Below are 21,434 nucleotides of genomic sequence, written 5' to 3'. Positions count from 1 at the left end.
CCCTTATACTGAGTCAGGAAACCCCCAGCAACTTCTAGACTTGCCCCAGCCTCTACAGCCAAACTGGGGTGAGTCCCTGCCACCTGTACAATGAGGGCACCTGTACAGCTTGGGCCAGGCCCAGGCCAATCCTGGACGGGCAGCTCATGGAGGGAGGGAGGGAGGGAGGGAGACTGGAGCCGAAGGCCTGGCATCACATGTCCCTGCTTCGAATCCTGGCTGACTGTTCTCTGTATGTGACAAGGGACTGGGGACCGGAGGCAGGCCTGGGACATGGATGAAGGGGAATTCCACAGCCCCTGCTCCCACCTCCCCTGCCCGGACTGTTTGGCTCCCATGAAGACAGCCCCAGGCCCGCCCGGGGGGCTAGGGAACCAGCTGGCTTGGCTCTGGCCGTGCTCTGAGGCGGCAGAAATCTCCCGTGACAGAGGCCCTGGCCCTGCTGCTGCAGGAGCTGAAGGGACGCTCCCCGCCCACTGGGCCCAGAGAAGCCCCCTGGTCATGTTTCCCGACCAGCCCAGTCTGGCAAGTGGTTTGTTCCTCTGATACCTCTTCTTAGAAAGGCCTTTCCTCCTCTCTCCATCTCACCTGCAGGCGGAAACACATCTCTTCCTCTTTTGTTGTTAGTGGAGAGAGTCACTCCTGTCAGAACAGAAGTGACTTCTTGGCTGTACCTTGGTGGCTCCTGCTGTTGAAGGCCTGAAGCCAGAGCTTGGGCTCCCCAGTGTCAGGTGCCCTCCGTTGAGCAGACTTGCAGTGAGGAAACCTGTACCCAGGCGCCAGTTTAGGAGCCAGCAGGAGACTGGGAGCTCATCGCTTCTCTTCCTGCCTCCAGGCCTTGGCCCCTGCGGTGCCCCTATTAGAAATTCCTTTTCTTTCTCACTCAACCTCTCCAGACCCTCCCATTCCTCAGGCCCCCCCTCCAGGAAGCCGCCCAGCACCCAGCCTGCTCAGGTTTCACCTTACCTGGAGGTCTCAGATCGCCCCAACATGTTGACATTTGACCACATGTTAGTCTGTATGTCCATTCATTCATGCCCTCACTCATGCCAACATGCTTACTGTGCCCAAGGCTCTGGAAATCCGGCAATTAACCCAACAGACAAAAATCCCTGCTCTAAATGAAACTTGCATTCTGGTGGGTGACAACAGAATGGTCCAATAAGTAAAACGTGTAGTATGTTAGGTAACGTGTTCTGGAGAAACATGAACTAAGGATGGAGAGATCAGGGAGGAGATGTCCCGTGTTGGGGACAAAGAAGGGAAGGCAAAGGCCTGGGCTGCTTTGAAAGAGCTATAGCAGGACAGGATGGAAAGGGCCAAGTGGGGGGAAAAGAAGAAAAGATGAATAAGTAGAGCAGAATGAATGAAATGAGATGGGGTGGCATGAATGAAATAGAATCAGATAGGATGGTATGGAGTAGAAGTATATGGCATAGAATTTTGAATTGAATGGAATGGAAAGAAACACAGTTGAAATAACATGCAATGCAATTCAATGAAATAAAATGAAACAGAATTTCAAAAATGAACTGGAATTAAATGGAAAGGAGTCAGATGTACTAGGATAGAATTGAATGTAACAATCAAATGGACTGAGTTGGGATGGAAGGAATGGAACAGTGTAAACTGAACAGGGCAGGATGGAACAGAAGTGAATGACATGAGTGGCTGCCCACCCTGACCTTCTCCCCATTCACCCCAACAGTCTTCCCCAGGGTGCTGCTTCGAACCCTGCGACACCCCATCTTCCTGCTGGTGGTCCTGTCCCAGGTGTGCGTGTCATCCATGGTGGCAGGCATGGCCACCTTCCTGCCCAAGTTCCTGGAACGCCAGTTTTCCATCACAGCGTCCTATGCCAACATGCTCATTGGCTGTCTCTCCATCCCCTCGGCCATCGTGGGCATCGTCGTGGGGGGCATCCTGGTCAAGCGCCTCCGCCTGGGTCCCATGCGCTGCAGTGTCCTTTGCCTGCTGGGGGCGCTGTTCTGCCTACTTTTCACCCTGCCCCTCTTCTTCATGGGCTGCCCTACCCACCAGATCGCAGGCATCTTCCACGGGCCTGGGTGAGTATGTGTGAGAACCTGGGAACCAAAGCATGGAAGAGGGTGGGGACCAGGAAGGGGGTGGCCCAAGCAAGGCCAGGCCAGTGGGGCACCTCAAATCTCACCTCCCCCATATCCCTGTCTCCTCCTCTCCCCACTGGACACAGTTATGAGCAGTGGGACCTGCCTCTCCAGTGAACGTGTCAGGCAGCACTAGAAGGGGCAGGGAGGGAAGGAATTGCACTGGCCTGAGAGCTCAGGCCTGGGGAGGGATGGAGGCTGGATCAGAGCAAAGCCTCTTGTGGACATGGCGTCTGCAGAGTGGACACGCGCTGTGTGCCAGTCGAGGTGGGCGCCCCAGAGGAGCAGGACACAGCTCAGCCTAAGGAAGGCTTTGCTCCCCGGCAGAGGAAAGGCCTACCCAGGAGGGAGCAGGCTCTCCATCCTGGGGGCGAGGGGGAGAAGGGGGTGACCAGGGGCTGAGAGGCCCCTACCAGGGACCCTGCAGAGGAGACTTATGCTTTGGGAAGGGGTTGCCCTGGAGACCTCGGAGATTCTTGGTTTTTGAGCCTGGGAGCTAAATTCTGTTGTTCCATGGCCCTGAAATTCCAGAATTCTTTTTTTCACGTCTGTGGGGCAGCATCTGTCTGCAGCCCCCAGCAGGAAATCCTCTGATGACTCTCTCCTTCCCTCTCTGGCACCCCTGCTCCCCACCCCACCGCCCCCATACACATACCTTCTCCCCTCGGGAGCAACTTGGAGAGGATGTTGGAAGTTACACGGCTGCCTCTTCTCCAGGATGATTTCATTTTTCCCAGGAACTGTTCCAGGCTTAGGCTGGCCTGACGCTCAGCTAGAATTCCCCAACTTTCTCTGTTCCTGCCTCTCCCAGGCATCTGCTCCCTCCACCGGGTGCCAGCTTTCTGCACCTGGGGCTCCTGTGTGACAGGAGTGGGTGGGGACTTGGCTCAGGTTCCAGAAATGCTCAGTCCTGGCCTCCCTGTCCCAGGTCCCACCTCACAGACCTCTCCCCATCTCCTTTCCCTCCTCCCTTTCCTTCTCCTTCCCCAGAGAGGCATCTCTGGTATCCAGGGTGGGGCCTTCTGTGTGCAGAGCCCAGCAAGAGGGCTTCAGCCAGGCCCTGGGTGAATTGATTTTTGGAATAAAAAGTAAATGAATATGTTAATATATATATATATATTTTAAACTGGCCTATCCCCACTGTAATGGCTCAGTTGGTTGAGCATCATCCTGTGCACCAAAGAATTGCCCGTTCAATTCCCCGTCAGGGCACATACTTTGGTCATGGATTTGATCCCCAGTCGGGGAGCATGCGACAGCCAACTGATCAATGTTTCTCTCTCACATGGATGTTTCTTTCTCTCTCCCTCTCCCTCTCTCCTTCTCTCCCTTCCTCTCTTCCCCTCCCTCCCTCCCTCTCTCCCTCCTTGTCTCTCGCTGCATGTCCTCGAGTGAGGATTTTTTAAAAAGCCTATACCACATAACTTATTTCTCTTTTCTTCTCCCTCTCTCCTTAACTCTGACATCTCACTTCACCTGTGTTCTCATCTATATTCTTTTTTAAAAAATATTTTTTTATTGATTTCAGAGAGGAAGGGAGAGAGATAGATAGAAACATCAATGATGAGAGAGAATCACTGATTGGCTGCCTCCTGCACTCCCCCTACTGGGAGGATCAAGCCCACAACTGGGGCATGTGCCCTTGACCCGAATGGAACCTGGGACCCTTTAGTCCACAGGCCGTCACTCTATCCACTGAGCCAAACAGGCTAGGGCTATATTCTTGCAATTTACTCACTGAACTTTGGGTTCTAATTCACTGAAGAAGCCTTTCTGGACCAAGTGAGCAAATTGAACAGAATTTCTCATACTCCAGCCCAACTAATGACACTGATCGCTGCCTGGGCCTCTGCCTGCACCTCCCCTCCCCAGGCCCACAGCACCTCCAGCTGCCCCGCTGGCCTCCTGCTCTCAGCGGGCCATTGGCTCTTTGGCAGGTTTCCTCCCTCCAAGCTGTGATGCCAGCTCACATTTGAGTCCCAGGGCACCTCTGCCCCTCCCCTGGGACAGCCTCTCTCCTCGTCTCCTGCCCCATCTTGCCCTGGCTGACTAGAGTGGGGGCCCCCCTTGGGACTTGGAAGGCAGGTGGGACATAACACGTGCCCTAGACACAGTGAACAGGGTAGTGAGAGTTTTGCGAGGTCTGAGACTGGAGAATGGTGATGGGGTGGGGGATCCTCAGTCAAGGTGACAGAAAGAGAAACTGAGGCCCAGAGAGAGGCAGGAGCAGGTCGGAGACCCACAGACAGTCAGGTGCCCTGAGTTCCACACACACAGCTCAAATTTTCCAAGAAAAAGAAGTAATCCAGTTACATTGAGAAAAAGGCACTTTTCACCTGAAACTAGATTCTAGGAGGAATTTATCTCATGTTCCCTAAAGAAGAACCCCCGAGGCGCAGAGATGTTCACAGAAGCAGTTCAAACAGCACCGGCTCTTGGGGCGGGAGGAGTCCAGAGGCCTCTGGTCCCCTCTGCTCCCCACCTCCCCATCAGGAGGCCCTGGAGCTCCTAGCCATCTTCCTGCCCGCACGCCTCCACTGCAAGGCGCTCACCTCCACACGTCATGGGGCAGCCGGGGCAGCGTAGGACCCGCATGGGGTGGACATCTCTGGCCACGGCTCTCTCAGTGGGGAGCCAGGCTGAGGGCTAAGGTAGCTCTGGTTTGTGGCCTGAGGGAGGGAGAGCCAGGCCAACCCTCTGGCCTTCTCTTGCACCAGGTCCCAGCCTGGACTGGAGTCCTTCCCAGGCTGCATGGAGCCCTGCGCCTGCCCTCCGGATGACTTCAACCCGGTCTGCGACCCCAGCACCCGTGTGGAGTACCTCACCCCCTGCCACGCAGGCTGCACAACCCGGGTGGTCCAGGAGGCTCTGGACAAAAGCCAGGTGGGTCAGGCCTCTGGCTGCTCCCTCTACCTCTCCTGGGCTCTCTGCCCTTCCCTGTCTCTGTGTGCCTGTCACACTCCCCAGCTCGGAATGTTCTCACTCTCTGGTGCATCTGTCTGTCTGTCTGCCTCCTGTTGGCAGAGGTAGAACGTTATTCTCTCAATAAGCTTTCATTGCCAGCTTGGGCCTAGTCATGTGCCAGTGCCCAAGGGGAAGCAGATCTGGCCCCAGCTGCCCATGCAGGAGAGATGCAAAAGGAAATAACTCAGGAATTCCCGGGGTGCTTCTAGGCAGGAAAAGTGGTCCCCACACACACAGACAAGGATGGAAGGAGATACAGAGGCTTCACAGGACCTGGCATTTGTGCTGGATCTTCAAGGGTGAGCAGGCAAACTAGGGAAGGGCTTCCCAGGCAGGGGGGAGAGCAGGAGCCCAGAGTCTAGAAGCAAGCCCATGCACAGTGTACACACACACACACACACACACACGTGCACACGCATACACACACATACACACACGTATACACATGTGTACACACCTGCACACGTATACATACACACGTATATACACATACACACATATACACACATACACATGTATACATGCACACATGCACACATGCACACATATACACACATACGCGTGTATACATACACACACATGCACATGTGCACACACACACACGTACACACATGCATACACACACATGTATACACATACACACACACACAATGTTTCATGAAAATGCAAAGAGCTTGTTGGAACAGAAGCTCGGGTTCATGGAGGGAAAGCAAGGCCCAGACCCGGAAGGGCCTTGAATGCCAGACCATGAGTGGGCACTTTATCCGGAGAGCAGCGGGGAGCCTTGGATGACTTTTAAGCAGGGGAGTGACAGAGTCAGACCTGTGTGTGATCACACTGAAGCCATGGTGGGAGGAAGGAGAGCAGAGTACCGGCTGGGAGACGGGAGACCAGAGGGGGGGCTGGGCAGTGAGCCCATCCATCAGCCCAGGGGCCCTGCCTTCCAGGAACTCTCCGGGTGGGAAAGGGGCAGCAGCAGCAGCAGCAGCGCATTCTGTGTGAGCCCTAGAAAGGCCATCGCGACCAACTGGCTCCTCCTCCCCTTTCTCCTCAGTCCCAGCAAATGACAAACGGGCACAAAACCCAGCCCCGGGTTGTAAGGCATGTGTGTGTAGGGTGGTAGGTCCGGCTTATTGTTATGACAACTCTGCCCTCTCTCCAGAGTCTCCCACCTGCCGCTGTGTCCTACCTGGCACCAGGCTCTAAGCCTGCAGCTCTCCCAGGAAGAGGCCTTTCCGCACTGGCTGGTGCAGAGCAAAGCACCTGGCTGATTGTGCTTCAGAAGCCGGCCAGGCGGCACCTGGGCTGTGTAAACTGTTTGCATTTGGAATAAATGTAATCCAAGCCTTTCGAGCCTGCTGTCACTCCCTGTCCTGACCTGGGGTGACCTCCCTGAGATCACTCCAGAAGCCTCCAGGCCCTAGTGGCCGGGGCAGTATCCCCAAGGGGACAGTGCACTGTGAATATGGGCCCCTGAACACTGAGGCCAGGCCACGTGGTTCAAATCCCTGTTCTGCCTCTGACTCTGTTGCCTTAGGCGAATTAATCTGTGCCTCGGTTTCCTGGTTTGTAAAATGGAGATGTTAGTAGTGAGTGCCTACTCTATGCCAGTCACTGCTAAATGCTTTCCGCAGATGAATTCATTAAGTCGGAAGTGAAGAGCCACGTGACATAATCCATGAAAAGCACTTAGCACAGTGCCTGGGGAATGTTAAGCACTAATACCCACTCCTGTTTATACCCATTAAACAGATGGGAAATTGAGGCCCAGGAAAGGACCAGGCATTGCACAAATGCCCAAAGTCTTCATGCCAGAGCTGGGACTAGAACCCAGGGCTCTGACCTCCCAGCCCAGCCCCCTTTCCAGAGCACCCTCAGAGGCTGGGTTTTGAAATAGTGCTAGGAGGCGCGCAGCCCTGGTCAGCACTCAGGAACTGTCACTCTGTCCTGGGATGGTCTCTTGGTGAGCCTGCCTCCTCGGCCTACTGCGAGCTCCTGGGCCCAGGGGTGGGTTGGTCCATGTCCAGCACAGCTGTGCTCAGTAACCAGCTATGAAGAAGTGAGTGGGGAAAGATGGGGTGAGGTGGCTGGGTGGCGGGATCTTGGCTCGGGCTGCATCAGAGGCAGATGGAGAGATAGAAGAACTTTTTAAAAAATATATATCTTTATAGATTTCAGAGAGGAAGGGAGAGAAAGATAGAAACATCAATGATGAGAGAGAATCATTGATTGATTGCCTCCTGCATGCCCCCTACTGGGGATCGAGCCTGCAACATGAGCTTGTGCCTTTGACCGGAATTGAACCTGGGACCCTTCAGTCCGCAGGCTGACACTCTATCCACTGCGCCAAACCGGCTAGGGCAGAACTTTCTCCCATAGAATTGGATGAATGTGAATGAAGGGCTGGGAAAATCCCCAAGAAAAAGGCCCCTTGCTTCTGTGTCCACCCCAGCCTCCCAGAAAAGGAGCAGGGCAGGCTATTTCTCTCCAGCAACCTTGCCCTGGCTCACTTCTCCACTTTCCTGTCCCTCCAGTGTGCCTACAGCCCAGTGAGTTGTTCAGCCTGTAGGTGAAGGTCCAATGGCGTGTGCTCAGGAGGTCACACACACAGGGCCCAGCCTCGCCATGCACAGGAGCTCTGCAGAGCAGTGGGAAGTGCACCCACTTCCCCATGCCTGAATCCTAGGTGTCCCCTCTCAGATCAATACCCAGCTCTCCATGGCCCTCCCCGTGCAGTTGCCAGAGCAGCTTTTGTGCCGTCGGGTCTTTTCTCTCCCGTGCGTAAAGTCAGGTCTTTTCTCTCCCGTGCTTAAAGTCTTCCCAAGGCTCCCGGCATCCAGCTCAGGGCTTCCCAAGCCTTTTCACACTGGGAAGTGTCTGAGGCTGCCTGGGCTGATGGTGAGAGGCCCACGGGGTTCCAGCTGCCCTCGGCCAGCCAGGCCACACTGGGCCAGTCCCTGCACAGCTGTGTCCCAGCTGCAGCCCGAGGCTCTCTGGGGCACACTGATCAGGAAACTCTGATACTGTACGTGGGGAACAAAAGAAAAGCCTGGCTTCCTGGCTTAGTTTTGCATTTGTCGGGCACCTGAGGGCACTGCCAGTCTAGACCACTTCTGAAAGAATCCTTGGCTGGAGGTTTTCCAGGCCACTATAGGGTAGGAGTGTGGGCTGCAATCAAACACTCTTTGCCAGCCTGGGACGGCTCCATGGAGTTTGGAAAGGCGTCAGCGTTTACTCCTACTTCAGCGTTTAGAGGGGTCCCAGTTTCTTGGGGAGTCTCCTATTAGACTTTTCACCCTGGCAGGAGGGAGGGCTGGGACTCCTGCTCTGGCCCTGTAGCCCCCAAACCTCAGGAAGCTGCACTCCATTGCACAGAAGCCTGTTTCAGGACTCTGCGCATCTTTCAGCATCTGGCCTCCCTCAGTACCGGACCTCAGTACTGTTCACATTCTGCCAGCTTGTGGGTGCATTCGGGACCATACGTTCAATACTGTATCCAGTATTTTAAGTTGTTGTCAGCAGGATGATTGGCAGGGCCCTGGTCCTCCGTGTCTCTGGAAACAGCAGTCCGGGTTCCTCTCTCACGAAGCCACCACAGCCGCCCTTTGAACACCGCCCCTCTGCCCTCTGCGCTCTCTGCTCCAGGCAGAAGGGAAGATTGGCTGGGGTCTTTCATGCCCCTGTGAGTTCACATTTGACCCTCCCCTACTCATCCCAGTTTTCCTCTTGGCAACTTTTATTCATTCCTCAAGACCCAAGTCCGGCCCCCCTCTTTGGTCAAGCCTTCCTCCTGCAGAGCTGGCTGCATCTCTCCACCCTGCTTCAGTCTCTCTGCCCCTGTAGGGCCCCGAGTTCTGGAAGACCTGGGTAACGTGGGGGGGGGGGGGGGGGGCACTGAGCTGAAAATCGGAGTTCCTTCCCTAAAACTCTTCGCTGCTTTGATTCCTTGCAAATATGGTCAGGAGTTTGGAACATTCTGACATCACCAGGTAAAGGAATGAGTTTGTGTGTGGGTATGTGTGAGGGTGTATGTGTATGTGTGTGTGTGTGTGTGTGTGTGTGTGTGTGTGTACAGGGTAAGGCACAAGTAGGTTTACAGTTGTGAGTACATGAAACAGTTTATTCTTATATTATTATTTACTAATCATTGTGTTATTTTTCCATATGAACAACTGTAAACCAACTTTTGCCCTATATGGTATGTGTATGTGTGTATGGTATGTGTAAATGGGTATGTGTGTGTCTGTGTGCGTATGGTGTGTGTGAATGTGAATGTGTGTGTGTGTATTGTGTGTGTGTGTGTATGGTGTGTGTGTGTGTGTGTGTGTGTGTGTGTGTGGTGTGTTGAGGGTGATGCTCTTCTTGGCTCCCCTCCCTTTCCTCCTTTCCACTCCCCTTTGTCCCCACAGCCTCATGCAGGCTCAGCCCATCTGTGTGCAGACAGCCAGCCTGAGCCCAGGGACCTGCCATCTGACTCAGCCTCCCATCCGCTCTATCCCAGCTGGTTTGGGTCTGTCAAGCCTTCTGAGCCACAGGCCCTTGGCCAGCTGCTGGCCCCTGAAGGCTCTTCCTCCTCTTCCCCACAGGTTTTCTACACCAACTGCAGCTGCGTGGCGGGGGGCGGCCCTGTGCCCGCGGGCTCCTGTGACTCAGCCTGCAGCCACCTGGTGCTGCCCTTCATGCTCCTGATCAGCCTGGGTGCAGCCATGGCTAGTGTCACCCACACTCCCTCCTTCATGCTCATCCTAAGGTGAGAGCAGGGATGGGTCAGAGCTGGTGGACACCAAGAGGTCCTTACCCACAGGCAGGACAGGAATCCCGAGGGAGGAGTCTGAAGAAGGAGGGGTGGGCCGCCACAACACAGCAGGCTCCCACTGTCCTGTCTTCATCCTCATGGCAACCTGCTGAGATGAAGTTTTCTCCCATCTTACAGATAAGAAAACTGAGGCTCAGAGCAATTCAGAAGCTAACCCACAGGTCATGTGGCAAGTGTTGGGTAGCAAGCCCAAGCCCCTACCTGCCCCAGGGGAGGGGAGGCCACACCCAAGGCCCTGCCTTTGCCTCCCAGTCACAGGGGGGAGGAAGTGGAGGAGTGTTATCTGACTCCCCACCCTGACCCTATCTGTCAGGGGTGGGCCACAGAATTCATGCAAAAAACCGGACGCTATCAGTGTGGTCCATGATTCTGAACACCACTCCGACCAACAAGCACCTAAGGGCCCACTGTGGAACCAGCCCAAGATCCAAGATCTTCCTGGCTATTGTCCCGAGGGTGCCTGAGGGACCAACAAATTGTCTCCTGAGGCCAAAGTCAGCAGCTCCCAGGGTGGGGGTGCAATAAGGGGACCTCATAGAAGGATAATTCCAGTTTCCATTATGCTGTGATTATTTTATTCCCTGTTTGTTTTCTAGAAAGTTAGAATGGGGATGGACCCCCTTACAAATATTAGAAGGCATGTAGATCCATAAAATAGTCTGGCCACAAGAGAGGAAGTAGAGGAATCGAATGCCCCAGCAGGCAGCCTGCATATGAGGAGTTAAGGCAGGCAACGTGCTGCACAAATTCTAACCCCTGAAACCATCAGCCATGGTGGGATCTCTGCCAAGTCACTTAGCCTGTCCAAGAAGCTGTCAGTCTCCTTATCTGTAAAATGGGGCTAAGGATACACCTACCTCATAGGGGTGAGGATGGGTTTGCAATAGAGAATGAGTCCTTCATAATTGCCAGTTGCTAGTACCACTTAGGAGAGGAGCCAGTGCTTCTCAGGGCGTCTGGGCCATAGCCTCACCGTGGTTGAGGGAGTTAGAAGGCATGTCTGGCTGCCCAGCTCCAGGTTTTGTCCAGTGTATGAGGAAGGGGAGAATTTGGTGGAGCCAGGGGATAGGGATGGGAGGTATCTGTGACCAGGAACATAGGGAGGTCAGCACAGGACCCTGACGGTCAGTGGCTATGTCTGGTACACGGGGATCAGGCTCTGAGGGTTGGTCACAAATGGAGTGTAGAGCCTGAGGTCCCGGCCCCATCCCACCCAAGGGCCTTAAGACTGAGGGAAGGCTGGCATTGGGTGGCGGGAGAGAAGGAATGTGAGAGCTCCTTGAGGGCTGGACCCCTCTCGATCCTCATGTCACCCATTTCCCTTCTTGTCAGGGGAGTGAAGAAAGAAGACAAGACTCTGGCTGTGGGAATCCAGTTCATGCTCCTGAGAGTTTTAGGTAAAGAACCTCTGGTCCAGACACTCACTGTGTATGGGGGCTGGGGGCACAGGGATGAGTGAGACCCAGTTCCTGGCCTTGGGGTTCACTGGCCCATGGGGAAGCAGATCCAACCCAGGGACCTGCAGGTGGGTGTATCAGCAGCTAGACAGCCCAGCAGGGAGGTAGCATCTGATATCAGGGTGAGGGGTGGGCTTGAGGGCCAAGGACAGATGGGCCCAGAGGCCTCCAGTGGCTCAGAGCCCCTGAGGGGTTGTGTATACCAGGGAATAGGGGGAGGGGGTATAGGAATGCCAGATCCGTTGTCCCCTGAGCACCTCCTCCTGCAGCCTGGATGCCCAGTCCTGTGATCCACGGCAGTGCCATCGACACCACCTGTGTGCACTGGGACTGGAGCTGTGGGCGTCGGGCCGTCTGCCGCTACTATGACCATGACCTGCTCCGAACTCGGTGAGACCTGGGGTGGGGGCTGCCAGGGGATTGTGGGAAGGGTGCTGAAAGTACTGGGGTGGGAGGGAGGGGGGTGCCAGGCAGGACAGCAGCAGGGAGGAAAAGTTCTGCTGGTGACAGTTGCTATATCCAGTCCTGTGATCTAGATACTGTCTCCCCCTTTATGGAAAAGTGAGTGTTAAAGTGGCCCAAAGACACAGCTGGTAACTGGCGAAGCTGGGCCTTGAACCAAGCCATCTGATGGCAGTCCGTGCAGGAACATGCATCGTCATGGCTGAGTGTGGGGGAACCAGGGAGCAGCCCAGCTGTGAGAGAGACAGGAAATTGGGGTGGGGTAGAAAGAAGGCCTTCTCATATAACACTGGAAGCCTGCAATCTGGGCCCAGCTCTTTCTTCCTTATTGTGAGACCTGCCTTTTTGGGGGCTCAATCTTCCTACCTGTACAATGGGAAGCCCAGAGGAACCTGAAGGCAGAGAGGCTGCTGGCCCTGAGATGTGTTGGGAGATGGAAGGAGGAGGAGGAGGGGACTAGCTAGCAGGGTTGGGAGCATGGAGCTGGTCACTTCCAGCTCTGAGGAAGGCATGGTTTCTGTGGGCTGGGACTGTCCAGGGACTTCCTAGGGGAGAAAAAGTCAAATGAGAGCCCTAACCAGTTTGGCTCAGTGGATAGAGCGTCAGCCTGTGGACTGAAGAGTCCCAGGTTCGATTCAGGTCAAGGACATGTACCTTGGTTGCCGGCACATCCCCAATGGGAGGTGTGCAGGAGGCAGCTGATCGATGTTTCTCTCTTATCGATGTTTCTAGCTCTCTATCCCTCTCTCTTCCTCTCTGTAGAAAATCAATAAGATATATTTTTTTTAAAATGTCAAATGAGAGACTTGGTGAGTTCTACCAGGGATTTTCAGCCTTTTTCATCTCATGGCACACATTAACTAATTACTAAAATATATTATATTTTTGATGATCTGATTTTTTTTAAAAGGTATAATTTGGATTCGTTAACACCAGACAGTTATTATTGTGTTGGTTGTTGTCCTTTTTTCATTTGACAATCTAAGGGAAAAGAAGTCAGTGCCCCTGACTAAATAGTCAGGTATTGCATGTTTTAAAAATTCTTGCAGCACACCAGTTGGAAATCGCCCAGTTAGACGAACGGGGGAGAGGGAACCCTCTTTTTCTTTTGGTGGGGCAGGCGGGGGTTGGGGGAGCAATCCAGAGTTGCAATTGTCAGGCAGGGCCTCTGAGCCCTTAGACCCAGGCAGAGGCACACTGGCCAAGGCCACAAGGCAGTCAGGGACAGGGCAGGGAGGGTGCCTAGGCTTCTGCTCCCCACCCAGGGCTCCTCCTGCACAGTGTATCCCCCTCTCCCAGGCTACGGTGACACCGAGTCCACTGGGGCTGGAGGCCTCTCCTCCCCCCAGGGCCTCAATGTCTCCAACTGCACAATGGGTGGTGACTGCTGACCCCATTCTGCCCCCAGCCCAAGGACACCAAAGCCCTGGACGGGGGGGTCCTGAGTCCAAGGGTCTTTTGCTCTTTCCCAGGTTCATTGGCCTCCAGTTCTTCTTCAAGACGGGCTCCCTGGCCTGCTTCGCCTTGATCATGGCTATCCTAAGGCAGCAGGGCAAAGAGGAGGGGACCAAGGTGGTGACATGCCCTGGCCTACAGCAGCAGCCGTTAATGTCAGGACCAGAGAAGAAGCCTGAAGAATCCAGAGTGTGAGCTGTCCCAGGCCCTCCCCTGGCCAAGAGTGGCAGCCACGGCAAGGCCTCCTCCAGGCTCTTGGCCTGAGATTGGTTGTCAGGAGCCCTGTGGCCATCTGTGCTGTCAGGATGGACTCAGGTCTCCTCCTCAGCCTGGGGTGGGGCCAGGATCGCCTCTGTCAAGAAGTGTCCATTTGGTGTCCCCTGGAGGCAGAGCCCTGAGCTCTGAGGAGAGATCCACTGGGGCAGGAGGTGAGCATCCAGGCTGGGCAGGGCCTTTAGGAAATCTTGAGTCAGGGCCCTAAAGGGTCTGAACTTCTTGGGGAGGCTCACTCTCTGGACTCAGGAAGTCTCAGACCTTGCCCTCAGGGAGCCACAGTCTGGGTGAGGGGCTCCGGTGAAGAGGGAGACCTGGGCCCCTCACTTGGGTGTTTTCCAACTTCAAAGACCAAACACACCCACCACACACTCACTGGTACCCTATGCATTGCCAAGATTTTACACATTTGACCAGGGCCCCCCACCAAAGTCACTGTGGCTTTTGTAACTAGAATCCTAATTTCACCATTTCCTCCTAGGCACTTGAATCTGTGTCACCTGGGGCTCTGTAGATAACGTCCGTTTCTATGGCACCTAAGTTTGGGGGGTAAACTGGTTCTCTGTGATGCGGGGTTGGTATAAGGACCTGCTCTTTGTACTGCCCAGGCCTGTAATGCTGGGAGCAGTAATGTTCAGCTCTGTGTAATGAGTAATGTAATGCTGGGAGCAGTAATGCCCGGCTCTGTGTAATGAGTCGGTCTGTGGAATGCTCGGGTCTAAACAAACCGGGCCTGTGTACGTCAGGCCTTGACTGATGCTACGGCCAGGCCTGCTTATCTCCCTGGGAAGAGAGTTTCCTGATCTGCTCCCAGCCCGTGCTGTTGCCTTCACCTATCTGACCTGGCTGGGACCTGCTGCTCCAGAGGCAGGAGACAGGGAGCCATCAGCTGCAGCTTCCCACACGCTGTATCCAGCCATGTGGGGCTGGGGCGGGGCCGGGGAGAGCTGAAGGGACAGGAGACACCTGGCTGTGGTCCTCTGAGCAGCTCCAAGCATCAGGCTTTGAGGCTATCTCATGTGAAAGAAGAGGGAAGTACAGAAGTTTCCCATTTTATCCTACTATTTGTTGATACTTTTAAATGTTTAACAAATATCTGAGCCTGTGTTTATCAGTGTCAAGAATTTCAAAGTTCCCAACAGGAAGAGGCTGTTCATGTGTTTATATTCCTTCTCCTTCCCCCATTTCCCAGGTTTTGCTGGAATTATAGATGCAGCTTGTTATTAAATTTTTTTTTTGCATACCGTCTCTGTTATTACAAAAATCCTTTCTTACAAACTGCATTAGAATTTGCAACAACTGCGTTATTTCCAATTACTTAGGTTTGAGTTTGACTGGATTCACTGCTCACCATTATTTCTTGTGTATTACATCTCCCCCTATCTGTATATTCTGGTCTAATTTTCATCCGGCTGGGTTACTTCCTCTAGTAATGGTTTCAGAAATGGAATAAGGGCGTGAGGCTTTCGGAGTCCTCACCCGTCCAAATCATCATTTATGTTTACCCAAGAGGAAATGGTTCAGAAAGGTTACGTAACTTGCCCAAGGTCACCCAGAAAATAAATGGTGGCACTGGGGTTAGATCCAGACTTTGTGGGAACTGAAGCTTATACAATTTGGGGAGCCCTCTAAGAAAAAGAACACAAAAATGAGAAAATGAGTAAGAAAATGAGTATTTACTTAGAAAAGAAGTCAAAACAACTATGTCACACAATTCAGAAAAACAGCACAGTATTTTTTACTAACTGCCGTGCACACCTCTGAAATACATTTCCCCCCTGACAAGTGGAAGGATTTCCCACAGATTAGCTTCTGTTTCTGTACATTTCCAACCTGTTTCTCCTCCATTGCCCATATGCTTCCAGGGCCAGGTGGCCTGGAATTCATTCCTGTCATGAGATGCCCTCTGGATATGACATCTTGATGCCACAATTCTGAGTTGGACAGTGTGTAGGAAGATTCCTAGAAGCCATTCTGTACAGAGCGGTGGCTGGCAATGATTTACCTAAATGCAGCGATGACTGAGAACCACATAAATATATCTCAACGGACCCAAATTAAATTGGTCCCCAACTCAACTCCCCCTTAGCCAGATCCCAGAAATGCCCATGGCCTCTCCAACCACCTCATATAAAGGGAAGTTGGAACACAAGGGAAGTTGGTGTGAAAAGACTTAGCAATCTTAACCGATTGTGGTTAAAGTATCTTACCTTTGCAAATTTCCCAAGAACATGACAATGTGAACACATGCAGGGGCCCCATCAAGCTGGGTCTTGATGCCGAATCTACATTTAGCAGAGATTTGAAGAAGATGAGGTCCTTGTGCTTAAAACCTCTCAGGCTGGTCAGGGCCAGGAGACTTCAGGAGTCATCACAAGAGAGACGTGGGTTGAGAGCCAGGAGTGGAGCAGGTAAGGGCTGAGGGGTTCCCAGAGATGGAGGGGCCCAGGGTGCAGCCCTCTTCCCTATTATTAGCCGCTGGTCCATGAGGAACCACCAGCAATTGACCTGTGTGCTCAGGAGAAGGTGTGAAATCTTGCAAGATTCTACAGGTGATCAAGTCCAACAGAGGACGGGACTGAAGCAGAGCGGAGATCCTGATGCCTGGCCTGGTGTTCCTTTGGCCTGCGGACCCATGCTGGGAAGCTGCAAGGCGGTCAGATGCTCTTTAGAAGTTGGGAGCCAGGAGCCATGATTGGAGCACAAATAAATGAGGAGCAAGAACCCCCAGTACCCCCAGCATTCTTTAGACCTATTGAATTCTTTCTTCCGAATCTATCCCTACATGTGTTCTTCTCTACCCAGCTGGCCTTCTTCATCCCACTCCATTCTATCCCATTCTTCTGTACTCAGCTCAAAGGCCTCCTCCAGGGAGGGAACATGGTATAGGCAAGGGAATGAGTGACAATCACCTTGGACGATACAAGATATAAACTCTCCATAAAAAAATGCACATAAACACAATTGTGCATCTGATTTCAGAGGCTGGGGACCCTTTGAAGCCTGGATCAAGACCTCAGTGCAATGGAGGGGAAAGAATAGCATTTTAGAGTCAGATTTAAACTCAAATCTTGACTCTGCCACTTATTCATGGTGTGACCCTGAACAAGCGATTTAACTTCTCTACACCTCTGTTTCTTCACCTGGAAAGTGAGGTTGATCATTCCTATCTCCTGTTTCCCCAAAGTTGTGAAGACCAAATAATGAGTGCATTTGCTGATCAACATTTCTAAGTTTCCTTCTCCGTCCAGGATCCCTGAGAGAATTGATGGAGTGCAGAGAGCATGGGGGCAGGGAAAGTGGCAAAGACAGAGGGAGGAGGTACCACTGAAGGGAGACACTCCCGTTGCCCTGGCCTGGCTGCAGCTCTGCTTGTCCCCTAATTTCTTTTACTGTCAACCAGGGCTCACCATCCCAGTCTTATCTCTCCCCACAGCCAACCTGGGACAGCTTTCCTCAACCAGATTTACATTTTTATTGATTTGCTTTCTCCATTCCAGAGCAGTCCTTTCAGCTTCCTCTTTTGCTATAAAATGGGCTTGCCCTGGAAAATAACAGTTCTGAGGCTGGCCAAGAGGTGAGGGTTCAAGGATGGATCCATTCTTCATTCATTCATTCAACCAATCAACCAACAAATCCTACATGGCTACTCCAAGCACCTGTGCTGACCCTGCTGGGGACACAACCATGTGTCAGATACAGGAAACTTCCAGTGTAAGCAGGCAAGCTGACAAACAGTAACAAAAGCTTGAGAAGTCATATATGAGAGGGAAGAAGCCATGGACTCTTCCTGGGACCACCAAGGCAGGCTTCCCAAGAGAGGTTAAAGCAGAGCTGGCCTTCAACGTTAGGCAGGAAGTGACTAGGTGGCTAAGATGGGAACGGGCATGGAAAACAATGGGACCAGCAGATCGGAAGACACGAGAGAGCGAGGTGTATCTGAGTTATGAAACGAGATCAATGTGGCTAGGATGTACCACCTGTGCAGGGCGACCAGGAGAGAGGAGAGCTGAGGCTGGAGACACCAGTGGGGAGCAAGCCTTGAGTTCCAGCTGGAGGCTTTGGATGTTTTCCTGAGAGCAAGGAGGAGCTCTTGAAACATTGATTGATGGATTATTCCGTTGGGCGGTTATTTTAAGCAGGGAGTGACGTGACAAGATGTGTGTTTTAGAAAGACCGCTGGCTGTGCCATGGGGGGCTTTGGGTAGAAAAGAGAAGCTGGAGTCCAAGTGCTCAGGCAGGAGTCTGGTGCACTAATGCAGAGGAGAAGTAGGCTTTGAACCAGGTCAAGAGGTATCCTGAAAGTGGGGACATCTGAGTCATGAAAGATGAGTAGTGACGCACCAGGTGGAGAAGTTGGGCATGGTGTCCAGGGAGAAGAAACTGCACAGATAGAGGCTCAGCATACAGAAAGGCTCCTGTCAGGCTTGGGAAATTTCCACTACTTCAGTGGCTGCAATATTGCCTAAGAGGGAGGTGATAGTGAGGGAGGAGGTTGAAGGAGTGGGTTGGGGCTCTCAATTTCTCTTGGTATTCTCTGTCTCCTGAACCTAGACTCAGGTGGGAGAGAAGAGGGAGCACTGGCCACTGTTGCAGATTGTGCGGGGCTACCTCCATGCGGACTGTGAGTGCCCAGGGTGAGGGTGCTCCTTACTCAAAGCAAACCTTTCTGGGATCACAATGCTTGACATTTTACAAAGTCCCTTTGTACTGGATGCTCATGGTTCCCTGGTGAGGAATGTGGAACAGGGTTATTATCTCCATACGGGAGATAAAGAAACTGAGGTCTACAAGAACGTAAGAACTTATCTAAGGTCACTCAAGAGCCCAAGTAACCCCCTCTTAAAAATCTGATGTTTTTTCGAATAAACCTACTTGTCACTGACTCACATATACACAAAAGATGCCATAGCTGCAAACCAACGTGATTGAAATGAAAAGAGGAAGAGAAACACCTCAGACAAAGAGACCACGTCCTCCTGTCCTCGGTTCCTCAAACTTCACCCTGGAGCTGGAGCCATTCCAGCTGAGAAAACAGAACCAGGTTCCCTGTGATCTGGAACCCAATAGACATGGGAAAATCCCAGCTCAGCCACTTCCCAGGTGTGGGAAGTCACTACACTCATCTCAGCTTTGGTTTTCTCATCTGAAAAGTGGGAGAAAAATTCCACCTTTCACGTTTGTTCTGAGGATTTAATGTGATAATGTGGCATTACAGTAAGTAGTTAACCATTGCTGAGTAACAAATTACCCCAAAACTTAGCATCTTAAAACAAGTTTTTCCCAGCTGGTGTGGCTCAGTGGTTGAACATCGACCCATAAACCAGGAGGTTGAAGTTTGATTCCCAGTCAGGGCACATGCCCGGTTGTGGGTTGGGTCCCCAGTGGGAAGAGGGGGAGGGGTGTGCAGGAGGCAGCTGATCAATGATTCTCTCTCATCATTGATGTTTCTATCTCTCCCTCTCTGAAATCAATAAAAAAAAATATTTTTTAAAACAACAACAAATTTCTATTATCTCACCCAGTTTCTGAGGATAAAGAACCCAGAAGAGGATCAATCAGGAGATTCTGGCTCAGGCACTCTCATGACGTTGCAATTGAATGTCAGCCAGGGCTGCAGTCATCAGAAGGCTCAACTGGGGCAGGAGGATCCTTTTCCAGGCTTATTCTGTAACCATGGTCAAAGGTTTCAGTTTCTTTCTACACAAGCCTCTCCACAAGGCTGCTCATGACATGGTGGTTAACTTCTCCTAGAATGAATGATCCAAGAAAGAGAATGTGTGCTACCCAGATGGAAGCCACTCATCTTTTACAACTAATCTTAGAAGTGACATATCATCACTTTTGCCATATTCTATTGGTCACACAGATTAACCTTGGTAAAATGTGGGAGGGGAATACAAAAGGGTAGGAATACCAAGAGATGTGGGTCATTGGAAGCCATTTGGGAGCTGGCTCACAAGTGCCTAGAACAGTGCCTGGCACACAATAGGTACTTATTCATTAGTAGCTGCTATTAGCCTCCCAAAGCTGACAGGTTGAGAAGACAAGATTTGGACATGAAAAGATGAGAGACCTTGTCAAAGTAGACTGTGAACTGAACTGGTTAATGTTTGATTACATGGCAGAAGAGGGTGTGCTGGTCAAACGGGTGTAAACAGGGAAGGCTCCCTGGCAGAGGCTGGAAAGGAGATGAGACCAATCTAGAGAGAAGACAGAGTGTGAGTATGGCAGGCACTATTGGTTACCTTCCCACAGCCAATCCCCTCGTCCTTATTTCAGGAGCAAGATGCCCAGGAACAGGGATGATCCAAGCGATTCATGGAAACACCGTTCCCTTTGCCAGTAAGTGGTCTAAGAGTGGATGTGTGACCTCATTTTGGTCAATGGCATATAAGGAGATGGTCCACTTGGAAAGCTCCCTTCCTGGTTAAAAGAGAGGCATGAGAGGAGGAGGCCCTTTTTGCTCCCAGGCCCTTTCTTCTTGCTTGGGAGGGCACGGTGCTCAGTGTCACATCAGCCACTTTGTGATCACAAGTAGAGTCTCCCTCAAGGCTTAGAATGGGAAAAGTCTGGGTCAGCAGAAACATGGTGAATCACCAGACCAACCCTGGATCCACTTTCCTCCGGCCTCCTTGTTAAAGAAATAAAAGGTCCAAGCCATTCTAAACCAGGTTTTCTCTTACTTGCATTCCAACTGATTCAGTGACAAAGTATTCCAGTTCCCTTTGGGGTCATTTCCTTTTCCCGAGGAAGGCAGAGTGGAAATGTGGAATAGGAAAGGGCCCTGGGCTGGGAGGCAGGAGTCCTTGGTCTAACTCCAGCTCTGCCTCTGAGTTACTCTGTGATCTTGAGCAAGTCCCTGCCCCTCTGGGCCTCTAATAATCATAGCTAATATTTACTGACTGCTTACTGTGTGCCAAGCACTCTGCTAAGAGCTTCCCTTGCTTTATCCCATTCAATCCTCACATCAACTCTGCTATGTCAATATTATTATTCTCTTTGTTTTATGGATAAGGAGAGTGAGGCCCAGAGACATTAGGGAATTTGCCAACGGTTCCATAGCAAGTTAGTGCTGTATCTCTGGATTCTGAATTCAGGCTTCTCTCTCTCTACAGCCCAGGCTTTCTGACCATAATGCTGTATTGCCTGGCAATAAATGGAAGTCTCTGGACAACATGACTGTAAGGGCCTTTCCAGATCAAATATTCTTTGATTTGCCGTCCCATGTCTTGCTACATGAGAACAACCAGCCTATCTGAGAGAAGAAAGCAGGACTTCTGCCTGTCTGAAAGGCTGTCGTGTGAATGGAGACCAGACTTACTCCAGGCGGCTCTACGGGCATGAACTGGACTAGTGTGGGGACACCGCAAGGAGACAGAGTATAGTTTATATAAGTTAGAACTTTCCAGCTGCTAGTCAGCAGGGGGTAGAGGTATGCACAGAGGCAAGGATTCCTCTGTAAAGAAACTTACGGAAGCCTGTGTTTGATAGACCTTTGTCAGAAGTACTGCATTGCGTAGAGATGGGACGGGACGGCTTAAAACCTGTGAAAGGAATTGGATGGGATAATGTACTAGAATGCTCCTAGCACCATCACAGATAAAACCAGAGGGAGCCCATAAAATAGTGTTTCTTTTCCCCTTTGACACTGAGATAGCTTGAATTTTAGATTCTCTAGTGTGAATTTTTAGCCCTTTGGCTCTAAGATACTACAGTTCTATAATTTCAACACACTGTGATTCTGCCCTGTTAAGATGCTATGGTTATTTATTTATTTATTTATTTATTTATATTTTTGTTAATCCTCACCTGAGGATATTTTTCCATTGATTTTTAGAGAGAGTGGAAGGGAGGGGGAAAGACAGAGAGAGAGAAACA

General features: G+C 51.8%; 1 protein-coding gene and 1 long non-coding RNA gene across 3 annotated transcripts in view; one reads left to right on the top strand and one right to left on the bottom strand.

Moving 5' to 3' along the window:
* The window catches only part of SLCO2B1 (solute carrier organic anion transporter family, member 2B1), a 59,479-nt gene extending 44,685 nt beyond the window's left edge, over positions 1-14,794 (top strand). For both annotated transcript variants that reach the window (XM_005867062.2, XM_014540415.1), the window contains exons 9-14: positions 1,709-2,066; positions 4,844-5,009; positions 9,677-9,840; positions 11,239-11,303; positions 11,633-11,753; positions 13,298-14,794. In XM_005867062.2, coding sequence (XP_005867124.1) covers positions 1,709-2,066; positions 4,844-5,009; positions 9,677-9,840; positions 11,239-11,303; positions 11,633-11,753; positions 13,298-13,475 — 1,052 coding nt within the window. In that variant the 3' untranslated portion in view covers positions 13,476-14,794. The remainder of the gene's footprint in view (positions 1-1,708; positions 2,067-4,843; positions 5,010-9,676; positions 9,841-11,238; positions 11,304-11,632; positions 11,754-13,297) is intronic.
* Positions 14,795-15,214: 420 nt separating this feature from the next.
* On the bottom strand, positions 15,215-18,505 carry LOC106726252. Its single transcript, XR_001362280.1, has 2 exons — positions 15,764-18,505; positions 15,215-15,574 (listed from the first exon to the last, which is right to left on the bottom strand). It is a non-coding gene; the product is annotated as an uncharacterized LOC106726252 (long non-coding RNA).
* Positions 18,506-21,434: the final 2,929 nt, after the last annotated feature.

The sequence above is a fragment of the Myotis brandtii genome, unplaced genomic scaffold (assembly GCF_000412655.1).
Source record: "Myotis brandtii unplaced genomic scaffold, ASM41265v1 scaffold244, whole genome shotgun sequence".
In the NCBI taxonomy this organism is placed as follows: Eukaryota; Metazoa; Chordata; class Mammalia; order Chiroptera; family Vespertilionidae; genus Myotis; species Myotis brandtii.
Note: the sequence above shows the minus strand (reverse complement) of the source record. Positions and strands in the feature narration are given on the sequence as shown.